The following is a 16,506-nucleotide window of genomic DNA, read 5'->3' on the forward strand; positions in this document are numbered from 1 at the left end:
AGCAGGCCTGAAAGGACACTGTTCAGCACAAAGTACCACTACCACCTCGCTCTGCCACAATTGCACCTACAGACCTATTTCCTTATGGGTTTATTATCTTCATCGTGTCAGAATCTGTTAAATTTAGGGACCACTGATCTTGGGATTATTGACTAGTTACTTAAAAAAAATAGGTATTGCATTCTCCTATAGAAATTAAAACCTTTGTTGTGCCTTTAAAGCATGGGTAAGGGGTCCTCCTCCCCTTACCTACCTCCCTTCTCCAGATGGGGCTCAGCCCAAGCCTCAGCCCCAGGCTTCCTCACCCTCCTCCCACCTCGGGGGTGGGAGATGCTCCTCTTGGGTGCAAAGTAATTCCCAGTTTGGAAGAGTTGGTGACTGTCTTAAAACTGGTTCATTAGGCTGACTTTGAACTTCAGCCTCGTGAGACTTTGAACTGCCTCAGCCTCGTGAGATCCTGTCTCCGAATTTAAAGACAAATTAAAAAAAAAAAGACTGGGGATGCGGATCAGTGATTGAGCGCCCCTGGGTTCAATCCCCGGTGCCAGGTGTGTGCGGGGGTGCTCACTAGACGCAGAGTACAGTTCCTTCAATTAGACCTACAGATTCAACGGGGAGCCCCGTGAGAACAGTAGAGATGCGCTCTGGGGAACACGGCCCTGGGCAGCACCATGGCCAGCGCCCGCCGCCTGTCCCGGCTCTGAGAGGAGGGAGGGAGGCAGCTCGCCACCCCTGAGCTCTTGAGGCCACCGGCGCAGTGCGGGAAGGGGCGGGAGATGATTTCGTCTCCTCTGCTGCCCACCCTGGTAGACAGACGACAGACACGTTGTGCAGCAAAACAGGTTTTAATGCTTCGAGCTCCCATTTCCTTCCACAGGGCTTTGTTTTAAATATAACAAAATGAGGTAAATCACGTTGGGTATGTACACGTTATGGACAGGCGCCGGGGTGCGGCGGCGGCGAGGGAGCTGTCTCAGGGGTCGCCGCCGCGGGCGGCTGAGGCCAGCCCCGCAACGCGAGCGCGTCCATCGTCCTGAGGAGAGTGTGTGCGCGGGCGCGGGCGCTTAGAAGCATTTGCGGTGCACGATGGAGGGGCCCGCCTCGTCATACTCCTGCTTGGTGATCCACATCTGCTGGAAGGTGGACAGCGAGGCCAGGATGGAGCCGCCGATCCACACCGAGTACTTGCGCTCGGGAGGTGCGATGATCTGCAAGAGAGCGAGTCAGGAAGGCCGCCCGTCCGTCCGCGCACCCACCCACCAACCCGGCCGGCCGCCGCCCACCTTGATCTTCATGGTGCTGGGCGCCAGGGCGGTGATCTCCTTCTGCATGCGGTCAGCGATCCCGGGGTACATGGTGGTGCCCCCCGACATGACGTTGTTGGCGTACAGGTCCTTCCTGATGTCGATGTCGCACTTCATGATGCTGTTGTAGGTGGTCTCATGGATTCCGGCCGACTCCATGCCTGGGGTCGCAGGAGGCAGCGTGAGCCGCCGGGCAGGCGGCGGCGGGACCTGGGGGCGGCGGGGCTGGGGGAGGGGTAGCGGCGGGAAGGGGGAGGGTGAGAGGAGGGGGGGACCCCGGGAGGCGGGGCCAGGGCTCACCGATGAAGGAGGGCTGGAAGAGCGTCTCCGGGCAACGGAAACGCTCGTTGCCGATGGTGATGACCTGCCCGTCGGGCAGCTCGTAGCTCTTCTCCAGGGAGGAGGAGGAGGCGGCGGTGGCCATCTCGTTCTCGAAGTCCAGGGCCACGTAGCACAGCTTCTCCTTGATGTCACGCACAATCTCGCGCTCAGCTGCGGGGGACAGGGGTAGCGGCGGCGGCCTTAGCACCGAGCACCGGGGCGCGCGCCCGCCCACCTTCCCGCCCGGGCCGCCCCGGCTGCGCACCTGTGGTCACGAAGGAGTAGCCACGCTCGGTAAGGATCTTCATTAGGTAGTCGGTGAGGTCGCGGCCGGCCAGGTCCAGACGCATGATCGCGTGCGGCAGGGCGTAGCCCTCATAGATGGGCACGTTGTGGGTGACACCGTCGCCGGAGTCCAGCACGATGCCTGCGCCGGGATGGGACAGCGCCTGACCCACAGGTCCCCGAAAGCGGGCCCCGGGCGCCGCAGGAGCGCGGGGCGGGGGCGGGGGCGGGGGGGGCGCTGGGCTGGGCGCCCGCAGGGACTCACCCGTGGTCCTGCCGGAGGCGTAGAGAGACAGCACCGCCTGGATGGCCACGTACATGGCGGGCACGTTGAAGGTCTCAAACATGATCTGGGTCATCTTCTCGCGGTTGGCCTTGGGGTTCAGGGGGGCCTCCGTGAGCAGCGTGGGATGCTCCTCGGGGGCCACGCGCAGCTCGTTGTAGAAGGTGTGGTGCCAGATCTTCTCCATGTCGTCCCAGTTGGTGATGATCCCATGCTCGATGGGGTACTTCAGAGTCAGGATACCTCTCTTGCTCTGAGCCTCGTCGCCCACGTAGGAGTCCTTCTGACCCATGCCCACCATGACGCCCTGACAGAGGAAGAGACACCAAGCACCGGTTACCGCGGCTGGCATCCGTAGGACCCATAGTACGTGGACCATCCCAGCTCCCTCCGGAAGAGAAGCCTGACCTGGTGGCGGGGACGGCCCACAATGGATGGGAACACAGCTCTGGGGGCATCATCACCGGCGAAGCCAGCTTTCACCAGGCCAGAGCCATTGTCACACACGAGGGCGGTGGTCTCATCTTCGTCGCACATGGTGTCTGGTTTCTGCAAGGTGGTGACCAACAGCAGTTACTGAGAAGCCTCTGGGGAGAAAAGGCCCCCATGCCCCAGGACCTTCCACCCCAAGGACCAGGGACACCCCAGCGCTGAGCCTCAGTGCAGCCAGGGGAGCCTGGGGCACAATGGCAGGGGCTCAGGAATGCTGTCCCAGAGGAAGGGCACACTGAAAAGTTCTCCAAGGTGGGTCCAGAGGACACTGCCCGCCAGGCCCCACTGCACTCCACCTGCTCCAGGAGCTGGGCTCTAGCTCAGAGAGGTTAAAGCTGGACTGTCTGCTCCTGGCCAGCTAGAGGTGTAAGGATTGGCCCACAGACCAGCTTTGGTGCCCCATCTAGGGAGAGGTGGTCTGTTCTGGACACCCTGAACATTTCTGACCCAGGAGGGACACTTGCATTTGTCTGCCATCCTGAGAAAAGTGGTTTTTGCTGCCGCTGGTGCTAGGGTGGGGGAGCTGTCTTCTGAAAATAAAGCAGTGGTATGAATCTCCCTAAGCACATCCTAAAATTGATCTCCTCAGGCATGTCCTGAACACTAGGGAGAGCAGTCCAACTGGAGAAGTTTCCAGCTGATTGTCTTTTCCTTAAGGCCCTTGAAATGTGGAGTGCCATGGCACACGCCTTTAATCTCAACTCCCCTGGAGGCTGAGACAGGATGACGAGTTTGGGGCCAACTTGGGCAACATAGTAAGGCCCCATCTCAAAACATAGAGCACCTGGGACTTGAAGGAGGCACAGGGGTGGCCCAGGCCTGGGGCTGGACAGCTGGCTCTGCCCTTGTCCTTGGAGTTCCCCTCAAGTTCCCACCTTGTCCTGTCCCCTTTCCCACTCTACCCTACCTGGGCGGGTGGCTACACCTGCTGTTCTTCGGCTGGGACCCTGGTCGCTCCAGGAGGGAAGCGGGCTTCACTGGGAGCTGTCCGCTGCAGTGACCGCTTGTCCCCTTGCTCAGGTTTTATATAGCCCGTGGGCGCTCCCTCCACGCCGCCCCGCAGGAATGTTGCTGCCCTTCTCAAGCCATATTTGGGTGTTGGACACTAAAGTCCCTTCCTTCAGCTGGTTCTCCACATGGGCCCCGCCCGGGTCCCCTGCACTGACCAAAGAAGGAGCAGGCTGGCCCTGGCCCAGGTAACCAGGACCAGGCCGTATATGGAGTGTCTCCCCAGCGGGCTGCCCCTCCCGACCCGCCCAGTTGCCTGCCAGAGTCGGGTGGGGCAAGGGCTCCTGCGCACCCACTGGGCTGGTTAGCGCCCCTGCTCTGGACCTGCACCTGTTTCAAGGCCTCCTTGCAGTCTACCTCACACCCAGTGGGCACTCCAAAGGTGCTGACAGCTGACCTCCTGCTCCCCTCCCCTCCCAGCTCTTTCCCAGGCCCCATTGCTGCTGCAGGCAGCTTCCTGGGGGAGCCGGCAGCCAGGTGGGCTCAGAGAGGAGCCCTCCAGGCAGGAAAGGAAGGGAACCCTCCAGGCAGGGAAGGAAGGGAGCCCTGCGGGATAACCCCCCTCCCTCCCTAATCCAGAGGCCTGACCCCGACAGCCCCTCCCCACCCTGGAGGCCGCTGAGGGGAGGGCGTGGGAGGGCGTGCAGCTGTTGCCGGCAATTGGCGTGCAGGGCGGAGCAGTGGGAGGAGGCGGGGCTTGGCAACAGGCCTTGAGGGAGCCAATGGAGTGCCACAGCCTCCAGGAGCTCCTAAGGGGTGAAGGGTGGCGTGTGAGCCCCCTCCTCCAGGACCCCCAACCCTGCATGGCTGGGCTGAGCTGGCATCCTCCTCCCACCTCCTCAGTGGCCGCTGAATGTGTCCCTCTCCTGGGGCTGAAAGAAGGGTCCTAACCTGCAACTAACTAGGCCTGGAGGTGGAGGAACCGTCTGTGTGGGGGGAGTGTTCTCACTGAGAGGACCCATGCTGGGTTCTGCATGGCAGCGGCCCTCTCCCGCAAGGGCTGAACAAACCCTTTATATTTAGAGGATGATGTCCACTGGCCAGGCTGCTCCCAGTCCACCTTGGAGTCACCACCTGCCAGAGCTGTGCTGGGGCTATTTATACCACTGATATATGGGGATCTGCCTTTGCGTTTCTAGGACTTAGATCTGCTGTGACAAGGTGGAGCGGGGTCAGCAGAGGTCAGCAGTGGGAGCCTGGCTTCATTTGGTGGGGTACAAGGACAGCCCAAAAGGAAGTGTTCTGTGAGGAGCTCAGTGATGGGTGCAAGCCAGAAGAGAGGCCCTGGCTTCTTTGCAATGCAGTTCAGGCTTGGTGTGGAAGGAACAGTGAGGATAGGAGAGTGCCCTGGTGGGAGTAGCAGCCTTCCCGGGGTTGGCACGGCCACCCAGCAGTGGAAAGGGGCCGCCGAAAGCTTTTCCAATTACTCTGGAGAATGGGTGACCACATTTCACTTTTAATGCTAAATCGACCTGCAAGAGTGGATTGTAGCCAGAGTGCACTGTATGTACCTCTTAAAAGGAAGTGCTGTTTGGGTCCCTGCCAGGTAGACCCGCCTCTCCTAGGGCAAGGAATCTGAAGGAGGAGTCCCTGAGAGGCAGACACTGACAGCCTCTTGAGAGGCCCACCTGGCACTTCATCCATGTGACTGCTTGCTTGACAGGCCCCTGACAGTCACCCAGGGCCCCAGACCACTCTGGCCTCTCAGTGGCCAACAGACCAGAGACTGGTGGAGGAGCACTCAGGTTCAGCCACACAGCGCAGCTCCCCTCTGCTGAGCAAGTCACTCCTGCACAGACCCCAGCTCAGGGAGAACCCACGCCTTGCGTGTGAGGGAAGGGCTCCAACACCAACCTATACTCTTGGCATTTTGAACACGTATATTTTGACAGGGGCTCACCAAGTTGCCCTAGTGGGGCTCTGGATCTTCTCCAAGGAAGAGGCAAAGGCTTCTTGAAATACAAAGCAAGGACTTCAGGAGCAGCTGTCCCCTAGAGAAGACACTTTCCCTCACAGGCTACCCATCCACAAGTGCGGGGGATGGAGGCTCCAGCAGAGAAGGCCTGGTCCTTCTGGCCTCTTCTTCCCCTAGGATGGCTACCTCCAGACTGAAGATTCAAATGCAGCGGGGCCCTCTGAGCCCCTTCCCCACACCCAATGCACTCTGGGGTCAAGCAGATCCTGATCTGCCTCCCCTGACTGCTAAGTGACCTTGGGTAGGTCATTTCTGGAAGGTTCCAGCATCCGCAGCTGGATCAGTGTTCCATGGGACTGGGCCGAGTTGCACTAGTGAGTACCTGGGCCCTGGGTATCCTTCCTCCAGTGACTGGGAGGGCCTGCGGGGGGGGGGGTGGGGGGGTGGGGGTGGGCTGGAGAGGCCAGGGACAGCGGTGGAAGGGCCAGTGCAACATTCACCATGCAACATTCACCGTATTTGGAGCTTGCACAGATAATTCTAACATTATTAAAAGTGACAAAACCCACAACCAATAAACGACCCATGTTTCAACTTTGGGAGCGCAAACTACGGCACACGCCTATAATCCCAGTGGCTCAGAAGGCTGAGGCAGGAGGATCACAAGTTCAAAGCCAGTCTCAGCAATGGCGAGGTGCTAAGCAACTCAGTTGAGACCCTGTCTCTATTAAATAAATAAAATACAAAAATAAGGCTGGGGATGTGGCTCAGTGCTCCTGAGTTCAATACCCAGTACCACTCTCCCCCCCAAAAAAACACCCTCTTGAGGACTAAGGCATGCATTCCCAAGGGCCAAGGGCTGTTGTCAGGGAATGCAAAGACCTTGTGGCCCACAGAGTCTATGTACACAGAGGACATAGTGGACCTGCAGGGCTGAGCTCTCCCTGGGGTGGAGATAGTTGGAAGAACATCGAAACTGGCTCTGCAAGAGGGGTGGTATCAGTGGGCTGGGGCTGGGGCTGAGCAGCAGAGTGCTTGCCTAGCTGGTGTGAGGCACTGGGTTCGATCCTCAGCACCATATAAAAATAGACAAACAAAGTAAAGGCATTCTGTCCATCTACAACTATAATTTTTTTTTTTTTTTAAAAGAGGGGTGGTATCAGGAGGGGCGGTAATGGGGGCCAGGGCTGCAAAGCAATGGCCTAGAGCAGAGGAGAGCTCACACCTGCTCCCACAAGAGGCCACAGAACAGAGGGTACAGACAGTCCCCGGCCCTCCTTCCCCATGGAACCACATCCCCTTGAGGAGGGTCTCCCAAGTGGCCCAGGTCAACCTCAAGCCTATGATCCTCACAACCTCCTCAGTCTATGGGTTTCCTAGTGTACCTGGCTCCATACACTGTAAGTATTTCAGTTTCTTCTGGCTGAGGGATTGCAGGGGGTTATGGGTTGGATGTAAGGTGTCCCCCAAAAGCTCCTATTAATGCCAAATTGTTCAGAGGTGAAGTGATTAGATCCTGAGCTGTCACCTAACTGCCCATGCCAGTCTGAATGGATGGACTGGGTGGTGACAGCAGGCAGGTGGGCATGGCTGGAGATGGGCACTGGGGCTGCCCTGGATGGGTCCATCTTCCCTGGGCCCACCCCCGCCCACCTCTTCCCTCAACCACACCACTCCTCTTGACCAAGGAATAAATCTCCAAAACCTTGAGCCAAAATATTCTTCGCCCCTTTGTTGTTTTTGGGCATTTTGGTCACAGTGATGGAAAGGTGACGGACACAGAATCTTGTTTCCTTCCTACTTTTAACTTTTTATTTGTGTGTGTTTGTGTGTGGGGGGGTACTGGGAATCAAATTCAGGAGTGTTCTACCTCTGAGCCACATCTCCAGTCCCTTTTTTCCCCAAATGTGTGTCTTCTTTCTTTCTTCACATGCCTTTCCTAAATACAGGCTTTCCCTTCCTCCAGTGCTTACGGGGCACCTGGCGTCTGGTGAGCGCACTGCTCACACGTAGCAGGCACTCAGGGTCTCAATAGCATGGGAAGAGAGCTCCTCAGCAGGCCCCAGTGTGCTTGGAAGGTGCCGGAGGCCTGGGATCCAGACCCCGCTCCAGGCTTCAGGCTGTCAGACAGCTCCTCCACTTAGGGCCCAGCTGGTCTGCCTGTCCTGGACCCCCTCACATACCCCCAAGGCCAGCTACTGGAGTCACCGCTGCCACCTGAGGCCCCCAGTGGGCCTTGACAGCGTGTACAAGGCAGGCAAACACCCTCCACAGGATATGGGTTGCCCCCAGAGTCACTGTCAGTTACTTGATTTACCCAAAATCATTTATGATAAAGAGTGATATGGAAGGCAGAAAAATGTATTTAAAACCATGTCTCAATTCCATTTTTACTGTTCTGGAGCTGCGAAGCCCAAACAGCCAGGGAGCAGCCTCCCTCCCTGCCAGGAGGGCCACACCTCACCTCAAAACCCTGGGGCCTGGGCATAGGCCTGGCTTCCTGTGGAACCCTTCCCTCCTCACACAGGGGATGATTGTGGTGGCAGGTGGAGGTGGGAGGAGCCCATGTTCCCAAAGCACTGTGTCATCACAGTTAATGTCGTGTGAACTGAAGCTTGGTCTCCTAGCCACTAACTTGTGACAATACCTCCAACAAGCTCCTAACCTGGCTCTGACATGGGGCCGCCAAGTTCCTTACCAACAAGCAATGGGCAGGAGGGACCGCAACTGGGCTCTGCACCACATTTGACTTCTGACCTTCTCAGCTGTCGGGCAAGCAGCTAGTGAGACTCGCCTGGCCAAGAGTGGCTGGCCAGCAATGCCTGCTATTTTGCTTTTATCTAAAGCCAGACAGTGCGCAGTGACAACTGGTTAGGACAGAGAGCTTGGAGAAAACGAACCCCAGGGGTCTCCAGCTTGGTGAATGGTGGTGACAAGGACAGCCACCGTGAGGACTGAAGGAACTCCACCCCACCAGACGACCACCCACAGCGACAGCGGGGTGGGGGGGGTGGGGGGTCAGAAGGCAACACCGACTGTTATCCACTGAAGTACTTTCACTGAAACTCATTCATTTATGTGCAAGTTAAAAATGCTCGCAGTGACTTAATTAGTTATCAAACTCACATGACTTAGGCCCACTGTTTTTTTGCTTTTAATTCTGTGTTAAGTCAGTAAAATTTGACATTTATCTTGCTAGACAGGTATTTCCCACTAGTCCCAACCAAAACAGAAGTCAAACACCCCAGATCCTCTCCAGTGTCATAAACATCAGAGATACTCCAGGGCCCTCCTCACTTAAGGGTCATGGACCCCGAGGCCTAGAAGTGATATGTGTACGTGCAGCCAGAACCAGGATGAGAGCCGCAAAACACACTGGACAGAGAACAGAGAGAGGGTCAGCCGGGCATGGCGGCCTATGATCCCAGCACCTCAGGGACTGAAGCAGGACGACAACCAACCCAGGCAACTTAGGGAAACCCCGTATCAAAATTTTAAATAATTAAGAAAATAAAGAAGGCTGGAGATATAGCTTGGTGGCAGAGCGTCCCTGCATTCAACTCCATTACCACAAAATAATGAAGAGAAAGGGCAGTAAATGCACAGACAACTGATATAGATTTCAGTGGAAAAAGAGAAAATGCCACGTAAAAAGCCAAAATCACAGTACAGCAAATTATATCAGCTTTCAAATACAGCACAGAGAAAGTTCTGCTGCACGTGCTACCACAGTGCACTAGCTCCCGTGTTTAAGGCCTAAAATTTTATAATTGTACTCAATTAATTTTATAATTGGACACTTTTTTTTTAAGACACACTTAAAATTTTATAATTGGACACACTTGTACAGATCTTAGAAAGTGACCAGTTGTAGAAAACTTTACATTTGTCCCTGGACATAATATTCATAATTTGCTTTCAAAACAAACTCAAAGTACGGGTTGGACTTGAGGCTTCCCAGCTGGTCTGCCTGCAGCAGGCCCTGCACCTCTGGCAGGTACTCACTGAGCCGGACGCCTGTGGACAAGCACAAAAGCACTTTTACTGCACAGAACTCTCTAGCACACTGCGGCCTGTGGACCAGGACCCATGCCCCCCAGCCGCTCCCTGCCCCCCAGCACATAGGCTGGCAGAGCCGCCCCCCTAAGGTCTCCTCTGCAGGTGGACAGCCCCTCCCTGCAGGCTTCAGCAGATGTGGAGTCTCTTTCCCAAAGTGTAGGTCACACTTAACAATCACTTGAAAACAACATTGAGTAGTTGCTTCCCCAGCTGGGAAACCCTTTGGCAGAGAGGCTGTCAACAGCACTGGCACAGTGTCTCAGGGGTAACAGCTGGGGCCTAACAGCAGGCAGCACAGCCTCTGTTGGCCTGCAGAGGCCACACCAAGGAGAACCAGCCAGATAGGCCAGGCAAGGTGAGTTCTCCATGGGTACAAGAAAGCATGAGAAATTTCTTCATTTGACAAGTGAAGAAAAATGAACAAAAATTTTAAATTAATAAGACAAAGATATAATTAGTTACAGCACCATAAGTTCTGAAAACCAAGTATTGGTTTAAAAACAAAGTCCTCCCAGTGTCTAGCACCATTTTTTTTGTATTTCTCACAGAAAGAAAATCTGGATTAATAAATGTTAGAGGCTAAATCTGAAATGTGTATGTTACTTACTGCCATTAACACACTTTTAGCAAAGACCTTCTCTGTAAAGCACTATTACTCGAGAAGACACTGCCTGGGTGTCAGAAGGTCAGCCTCCAGAAAAGCCCACCTTGCATCTGGCTTTAGGGCACGAGGCCCGTCCTCCTCCAGGGCAGGGGTTCAGGAGGCTGCACATCTCCTTCCCCGTGACTGTGACCAAGCCAACCCTTGGCCTGCTGTATACAGCCTTCAATCTTCAAGAGAAGTCAGGAAACAATACTGATAAGCATCCCCAATGAGCAAGTGTTGGCAGCTGCCTAAACAGAAACCTCAGTGCTCCCCAGGGTACATGGCATCTCACTCCACAAGGCAAGGTGCTTTGTCACCAGGGTCAGTTTCTCATCTGTAGGATGAACTCAGCCATAGGTTGTAGCCACCCTGGGCCCCCAGAGCCCACACTGCAGTGTCAGCTCACATTGGAACCTGTTCTTACACGAGAGCCCTGTGTGGAAAGGGCCCCAAAGGCAGGATAGCTACATGCCCCTCTAAGTTATAGGAGCTTCTCCTGGTGTCCATCTGTGTACAAAACTCAACAATTCCGTGTACAACCAGGACTTTCTGTTCTTGCTCTCTCTCTCTGATCCATCATTTACTGGGTGTGGGTGCTGAGCACCAAGAACTCAGCTCTACACATGTCCATGAGCACCTGCTCACAAGGCTGGGCCCAAAGGCCTCCCTTATCAGCTCAGCTAAAGCCTCTGCAAGTGCAGAAAGCTGCCATGTCCAGTGTCTTCTCAACTCCAAACACGGAGAGAGAAAAGGCTCACAGACATAGGTTAGCTCTCATGAACTTCCAGCAAAAGGCTCTGCAGCTCAGAACACTGGCTGTAGGGCCTGGTGCTTCTCTGGGGTCCCTTCTTTATGTGGCTAAGCCAGAGACCCTGGCCTATGGGAATGCCACACAGGACAGAGGCATGGCAGGAGGACCTGGTCTAGAAGAGCTGGGCACACTGATGTGCACATGATTCCACATTTAACAACCAACATTCTCTGAGTGACTCCCACATGCCAGACAGCAGGCCAGGCATGTTGTGTGAGAATGCACCATGTATTTTGCAGGTTTGTGCACTGAAGGCGTTCAATGCATGGACGTGCTGACCTGATGAACAGTTCTTTCATGCAGGAGGGCCCTGGGCTTGCCATTGTGCACCCCTCCCAATGATGATGCAGTGTCTCTGCCTGGAGCTCAGCCTGTTCTGCACACTGCCTGGATTCTGGCACCCCACACCCTGACCTCATGATTCTACAATAAACATGAGTCATATTTGTTTTCATGTATAAAATGTGCAGTCTCTCATCTCTTGTCCAATATTCTGAATATTTTAAGCTCCGGGAATATGAAAGGCAGTTTATAAAAAGCTTGTTTTCTCAAATTCACCTTTCCCTCAAGAATGAGCACTGGGGGCTGGGGATGCGGCTCAAGCGGTAGCACGCTCGCCTGGCATGCGTGCGGCCCGGGTACAATCCTCAGCACCACATACAAACAAAGATGTTGTATCTGCCGAAAAACTAAAAAATAAATTTTGAAAAATTCTCTCTCTTAAAAAAAAAAAAAAAAAAAAAAGAATGAACACTGTATCTGAAACAGCTTATTCACCTATTTATCACCAAAAGAAATTTTGCTTATTGCCTTCGGCACAAAATACACACATAAAACACATCCCTGTCTTGTTTGAAAATGAATCCTAGTCTTAAATGGATTTGTACAAATATCTTCTAGTTTGTTCTTAAGCACAGTATGGCCAGTGACCCCTCACAGCTCTTTTCACCCTGTAGCTCATAATACACCCCAGAGCTCATAGCTAATTCCAAACCTTCAGCCTTCAAAATATTTAAATGAAAAATCAAGAGAACTCTTACTGCCATCAGTTGCAGGTTTGGGGAGTCACACCAGTGGTGGCCATGGTGTCCCTCATGCATCACTACTTTGCTTTTCTTCTTCTTCTTCTTCTTTTTGGCATTGGGAATTGAACCCAGGGGTGCTTTTACCACTAAGCTACACTCTCAGCACTTTTCACTTTTATTTTGAGATAGAATCTCACTAAGTTGCTCAGGTTGGCCTCTGTCTGAGCCTACTGAGTTACTGGGATTATAGGTGCATGCCACTGCACCTGGCTGAAACTGCTTTATCTTAAATCCACTGTCATTTGACATCTTGGCAAATACCCATTATCCTAAGACTTGTAAACTGAGAAGTGATACTGTGATTTTTTAAAAATTTTTTATACCAGGGATTGAACCTAGGGGTGCTTCACCACTGAGCCACATTCCCAGGCTTTTTTATTTTGAGACGGGGTCTAACAAAGTTACCTAGGGCCTTGCTAAGTTGCTGAGGCTGGCTTTTAACTTGTGGTTCTCCTGCCTCAGCCTCATGAGCCACTGGGATAACAGGCATGCGCTACCATGCCTGGCTGATACTGTAATTTCTTTTCTTTTTAACACAATACCTTTGTTTTATGTATTTATTTTTACGTGGTGCTGAGGATTGAACCCAGTGTCTTACATGTGCCAGGCAAGTGCTCCACCACTGAGCCAAAAAACCCAGTCCCTGATACTGTGATTTCTAATGGTAACAAAACGCTTACCATCTTTTAAAAGTTTCTGCAGGATTTTCACAAAGACACTGTCTTTAGACACTTCAATTGGATCATCTTTACCATCTGAACTGGACCAGCTAGAAAACAAAACACATGAATAGCAACATCACTCTTGTGTCCCCATATGGATGTAATGGGGATGGACAGCACTCTCTGTGATGGTGGTCAAAGATGAATGACAGGCCTGCAGTGTGGACATGCTCACACGGACCTCTGACTTCCAGACAGAGGAGGAACCTCACACAGCATATTCTAGTGCATGGGTGACGGTTACAAATTCAAGCCTGTCTTCCACTGCCTGGGAGGCAGAAGGGAGTTCCTCCTCTAGGGGCTCACATGGCCCTGCTCTGAAGTGCTCAACATGCAAGCCACCAAACACCAGCACCAACAAGAAGCAGGACAAGGCTCCTCTTGGGTGCCTGGGATAGGACAATAAACTGAGGACCATACAGCGGGTGCTTGAGCGCCCCAACAAAGCTCCTCTGGGGCCTGGCTGCCACCTCCCAGGACCACACCTGGGCCCAACTCCCCTGGGGCTCATGTCTGACCAGGATTGCCAGGGGTGGAAATCCCCCTCTGCACAGGCAAGAGGGCTGTGGCCTCCCAGCCTGACTCAAGCAGCAGGTCACATTCTGTGGCAGCATTGCAAGCAACAAACTGTGTGAGCACTTCCTGCTGTTGAGCACCGGCACCCCACGAGGAACAGCTGCACCGGGGCACGTACTCGTCCCTCTGCAGGGCTCTGCAGAGGATTTCCAGCTTCAGGTCATCAATGTTCACGTCTTCATCCTTCATAGCAAAACAAAGCATCCTGGTTATATTCTGGCTGTCACAAAAAAAACAGTCTTCAATTTTATTTATGTCAACTCCTAATCCTGCATAAATAGTGTCTTTGCTTTTAATATTGATACTATAGTTTATCATTTTTAAAAACTCCCTTTGAGACATTAGTTCTGTTTAGAAAGGGAAGCCAACTGCATTATGCAAGTTAGCTTTGGATCACTACACTCCAGTTCATCAAGAACTGTAAGAGATAGATTTTTTTCTTTCTTTCTTTCTGTTTTTTTTTTTTTTTTTTTTTTATGGTGCTAGGGAGTGAACCCAGAGCCTTGTGCGTGTGAGGCAAAGCCTCAGGTTAAGGTTATTAAATGAGCTTGTACAAAAGCTAACCTTGTAGGACTGGGGCTGTAGCTCAGTTGGTAGAGTGCTTGCTTAGCATGTGTGAGGCACTGGGTTTGATCCTCAGCACCACATATGAATGAGCAAAATAAAGGTGCACTGATAACTAAAAAAGTGTTTAAAAAAAAAAAAAAAAAAAAAGGTTAACCTTGTGTTTTTAAGATCCACCAAACAACTCCCATTCACCCTGCCCTGACAGAAGGCCTTCCTACAGAGTAGCACCACAGTCTTTTGAAAGTGAGAACACTCTCCTTAAGGTGAGCGCTGTGAGGAAAATACCTCAGAATACTGAAAAGCTGCAGTTATCTATCTGTGCACTAGAACATGAGAGTTACCAGCAACTGGAGCCCCATGGCAGCTCTGCTCCAGGCTGGGGCCTGAGAGCCGGGGCAACTGTCTCACCTCTTCGATATACTCTAGCAAGTCCAAAGCCTTCTTGAAATCATACTCGTTGGCTCTTCTGTTTTCTTCACAGATGTACAGCTGCAGCAAGTTACACGAGGCAGGTCATTCTCAGCTATCAGGATAATGCCAGAGAACTTGGGAGAAGCCACCCTGTCCTAGAGTGAGCTAGAGGCTTTTAAGGCCAAGAACCACGACCCAGGTGGAGGCCAGTGAGATGCACCACAGTAGGCTGGCTTGGTGGGGTGTGTTTGGGGTGCTGGTCTTCTCAGGAGGAAAGAGCACTGGCCAACTTGCCAATGCAACCCCCTCCCAGCCATACCCTCGGGAACACTTGATTCCCAGAAAAGGGGCATGGGCGGCACTGGTGAACCATACAAATCCTTTTCTGAACTACTTTGCTACGGAAAACTGAAGAGTGACATTGTAGAGGAAATATCAGTTGCACAGTGCACTCTTCCAGGAAAGTGAACTACAGGTGACTCCTGGTCACGAGAGGTGGCTCTGGAGGGCCAGGGGAGCAGCCTGGGGAGGTAGAGGCTGGCCAGCACACACTGGGGTGTTATGAGCATGGGAACAGGAGGTGCAACACCTACACTGATGAGCTGTGGAGCTGTCAGCACGGGCATGGCACCGAGGCGCAGCTGTTTCTCTGCCAGCAGCTGCTCAGGCAGGGTCTCCTGGTGCAGCAGGAAGCGCTCCTGCTCAGCCATTGCTGGTGTTCAAGGACAGAGAGGGAGAAGGATGAGACTTTCACTTCTGCAGTCACAAAGCAAAACCCAGTTACGACGACAAAGAGCTCTAGCGCTATGTCACAGCACTGCTGCACAATGACCTCAGGATGCCACTAGCACTGCTTCCTCCTGGCTGCTTCAAGAGGGGCGGGGCCTGGCTCTAGCCCCATTGTGGCCCAGCCTCATCCACACAGGGGAATGGGGCAAAGCCACCAGGGCACAACAGGAGAAGAGCAGTGCCTGCACTGATATGAGACCAGCCTACTGGCCAGCACACAAAGCCTCTGCATGCACAAACTCTCTGGGCTGCTAGGTAGGCACTGCTGTGCAGTCAAAGTACCTGCAGCACCACACACACTCAGTTTTTAAAAAAGCATGTTTGTGCACTTCCATACCTAGAAAAGCAGATCTAGAGGGCAGCTCAGGGAGTGAGAACCTATTACAACACAACTTATTTGGTGTGTTTTTTCTAAAATTTACAGATTTCCCATATGGTTATTTATTTTCCCATATAGTTATTCATATAACTTTAAAGTCATTACAACAGTCTGCAGGGAATCCATCTGAGAGACCTGAAAATAACCACTGTGCAGACCTCAGCCTGTCCACACAGCAGAGGCCCCTCCTCCAGGCCTATTTACTTCACTACTTGCACATGTGTGACAGTGGTGCTGGGGGCTTAGCTTGGAGCCTTGCACATGCCAGGCAGGCCCTCTATTACTGAGCTACACATACTCCGAGCCCTCTTCAATTTTTATTTTGAGAAAATTACAAATCTGTAGCTTCTGCGGGACCTGGCATGTCTCTGGGCATTCTGCCTGGCCTGCTGCTGGACGGTCTGACTACACACATCCCCCTCTCTTGGAGGGTGCAGTTGTCATGGCATGCCACGTCCACAGACTTCAGCAGGTACCACCCGATCACCATGGTTCAGAGTCAGGCCCACAGAGTGGACACAGCATGCTACAGTCACCTAGTATTAAACACATCCAGGCTCTCTCAGTGGTTCCCAAATCAGAGGTGTGACCTAAGAGCCAACTGCAATCTCTGGGTGATGGCTCTTGGGTTCCTATAATCTAGGGCTGCCTGTCTTTTGCATTGCTGAAATGTTAAGTGTCCAGCTGAGTACGCTGTAAAATGTTCTGCCCTTGAGGCACACTGGCTGCCCCCTTGTGACCAGATTCAGGATGAACACTTCAAGCAGAAACAGGCAGGCGACAGCAGGTACCACTTGTCACACCACCCCAGGAAGCGTGGGATGTGGGCTGTGTCTGATCTGTGTACCAACAC

General features: G+C 53.1%; 2 protein-coding genes across 2 annotated transcripts in view; both read right to left on the reverse strand.

The window, feature by feature from the left end:
• Positions 1–826: 826 nt before the first annotated feature.
• Positions 827–3,701, reverse strand: Acta1 (actin alpha 1, skeletal muscle). The gene is made up of 7 exons (XM_076831607.1): positions 3,593–3,701; positions 2,602–2,742; positions 2,176–2,500; positions 1,891–2,052; positions 1,605–1,796; positions 1,284–1,465; positions 827–1,208 (listed from the first exon to the last, which is right to left on the reverse strand). Exons 2-7 carry the CDS (start codon positions 2,728–2,730, stop codon positions 1,065–1,067), a joined length of 1,134 nt encoding a protein of 377 aa, XP_076687722.1. The 5' UTR covers positions 2,731–2,742; positions 3,593–3,701; the 3' UTR covers positions 827–1,064.
• Positions 3,702–8,748: 5,047 nt separating this feature from the next.
• Positions 8,749–16,506, reverse strand: part of Nup133 (nucleoporin 133) — a 45,874-nt gene continuing 38,116 nt past the window's right edge. The window contains exons 22-26 of the mRNA XM_076831390.1: positions 15,079–15,197; positions 14,483–14,563; positions 13,626–13,690; positions 12,890–12,978; positions 8,749–9,625 (exon numbers count right to left, since the gene is read on the reverse strand). Of these exons, the coding sequence (XP_076687505.1) occupies positions 9,489–9,625; positions 12,890–12,978; positions 13,626–13,690; positions 14,483–14,563; positions 15,079–15,197 (491 nt within the window). The 3' untranslated portion in view covers positions 8,749–9,488. The remainder of the gene's footprint in view (positions 9,626–12,889; positions 12,979–13,625; positions 13,691–14,482; positions 14,564–15,078; positions 15,198–16,506) is intronic.

The sequence above is a fragment of the Callospermophilus lateralis genome, chromosome 13, assembly GCF_048772815.1.
Source record: "Callospermophilus lateralis isolate mCalLat2 chromosome 13, mCalLat2.hap1, whole genome shotgun sequence".
Lineage (NCBI taxonomy): Eukaryota > Metazoa > Chordata > Mammalia > Rodentia > Sciuridae > Callospermophilus > Callospermophilus lateralis.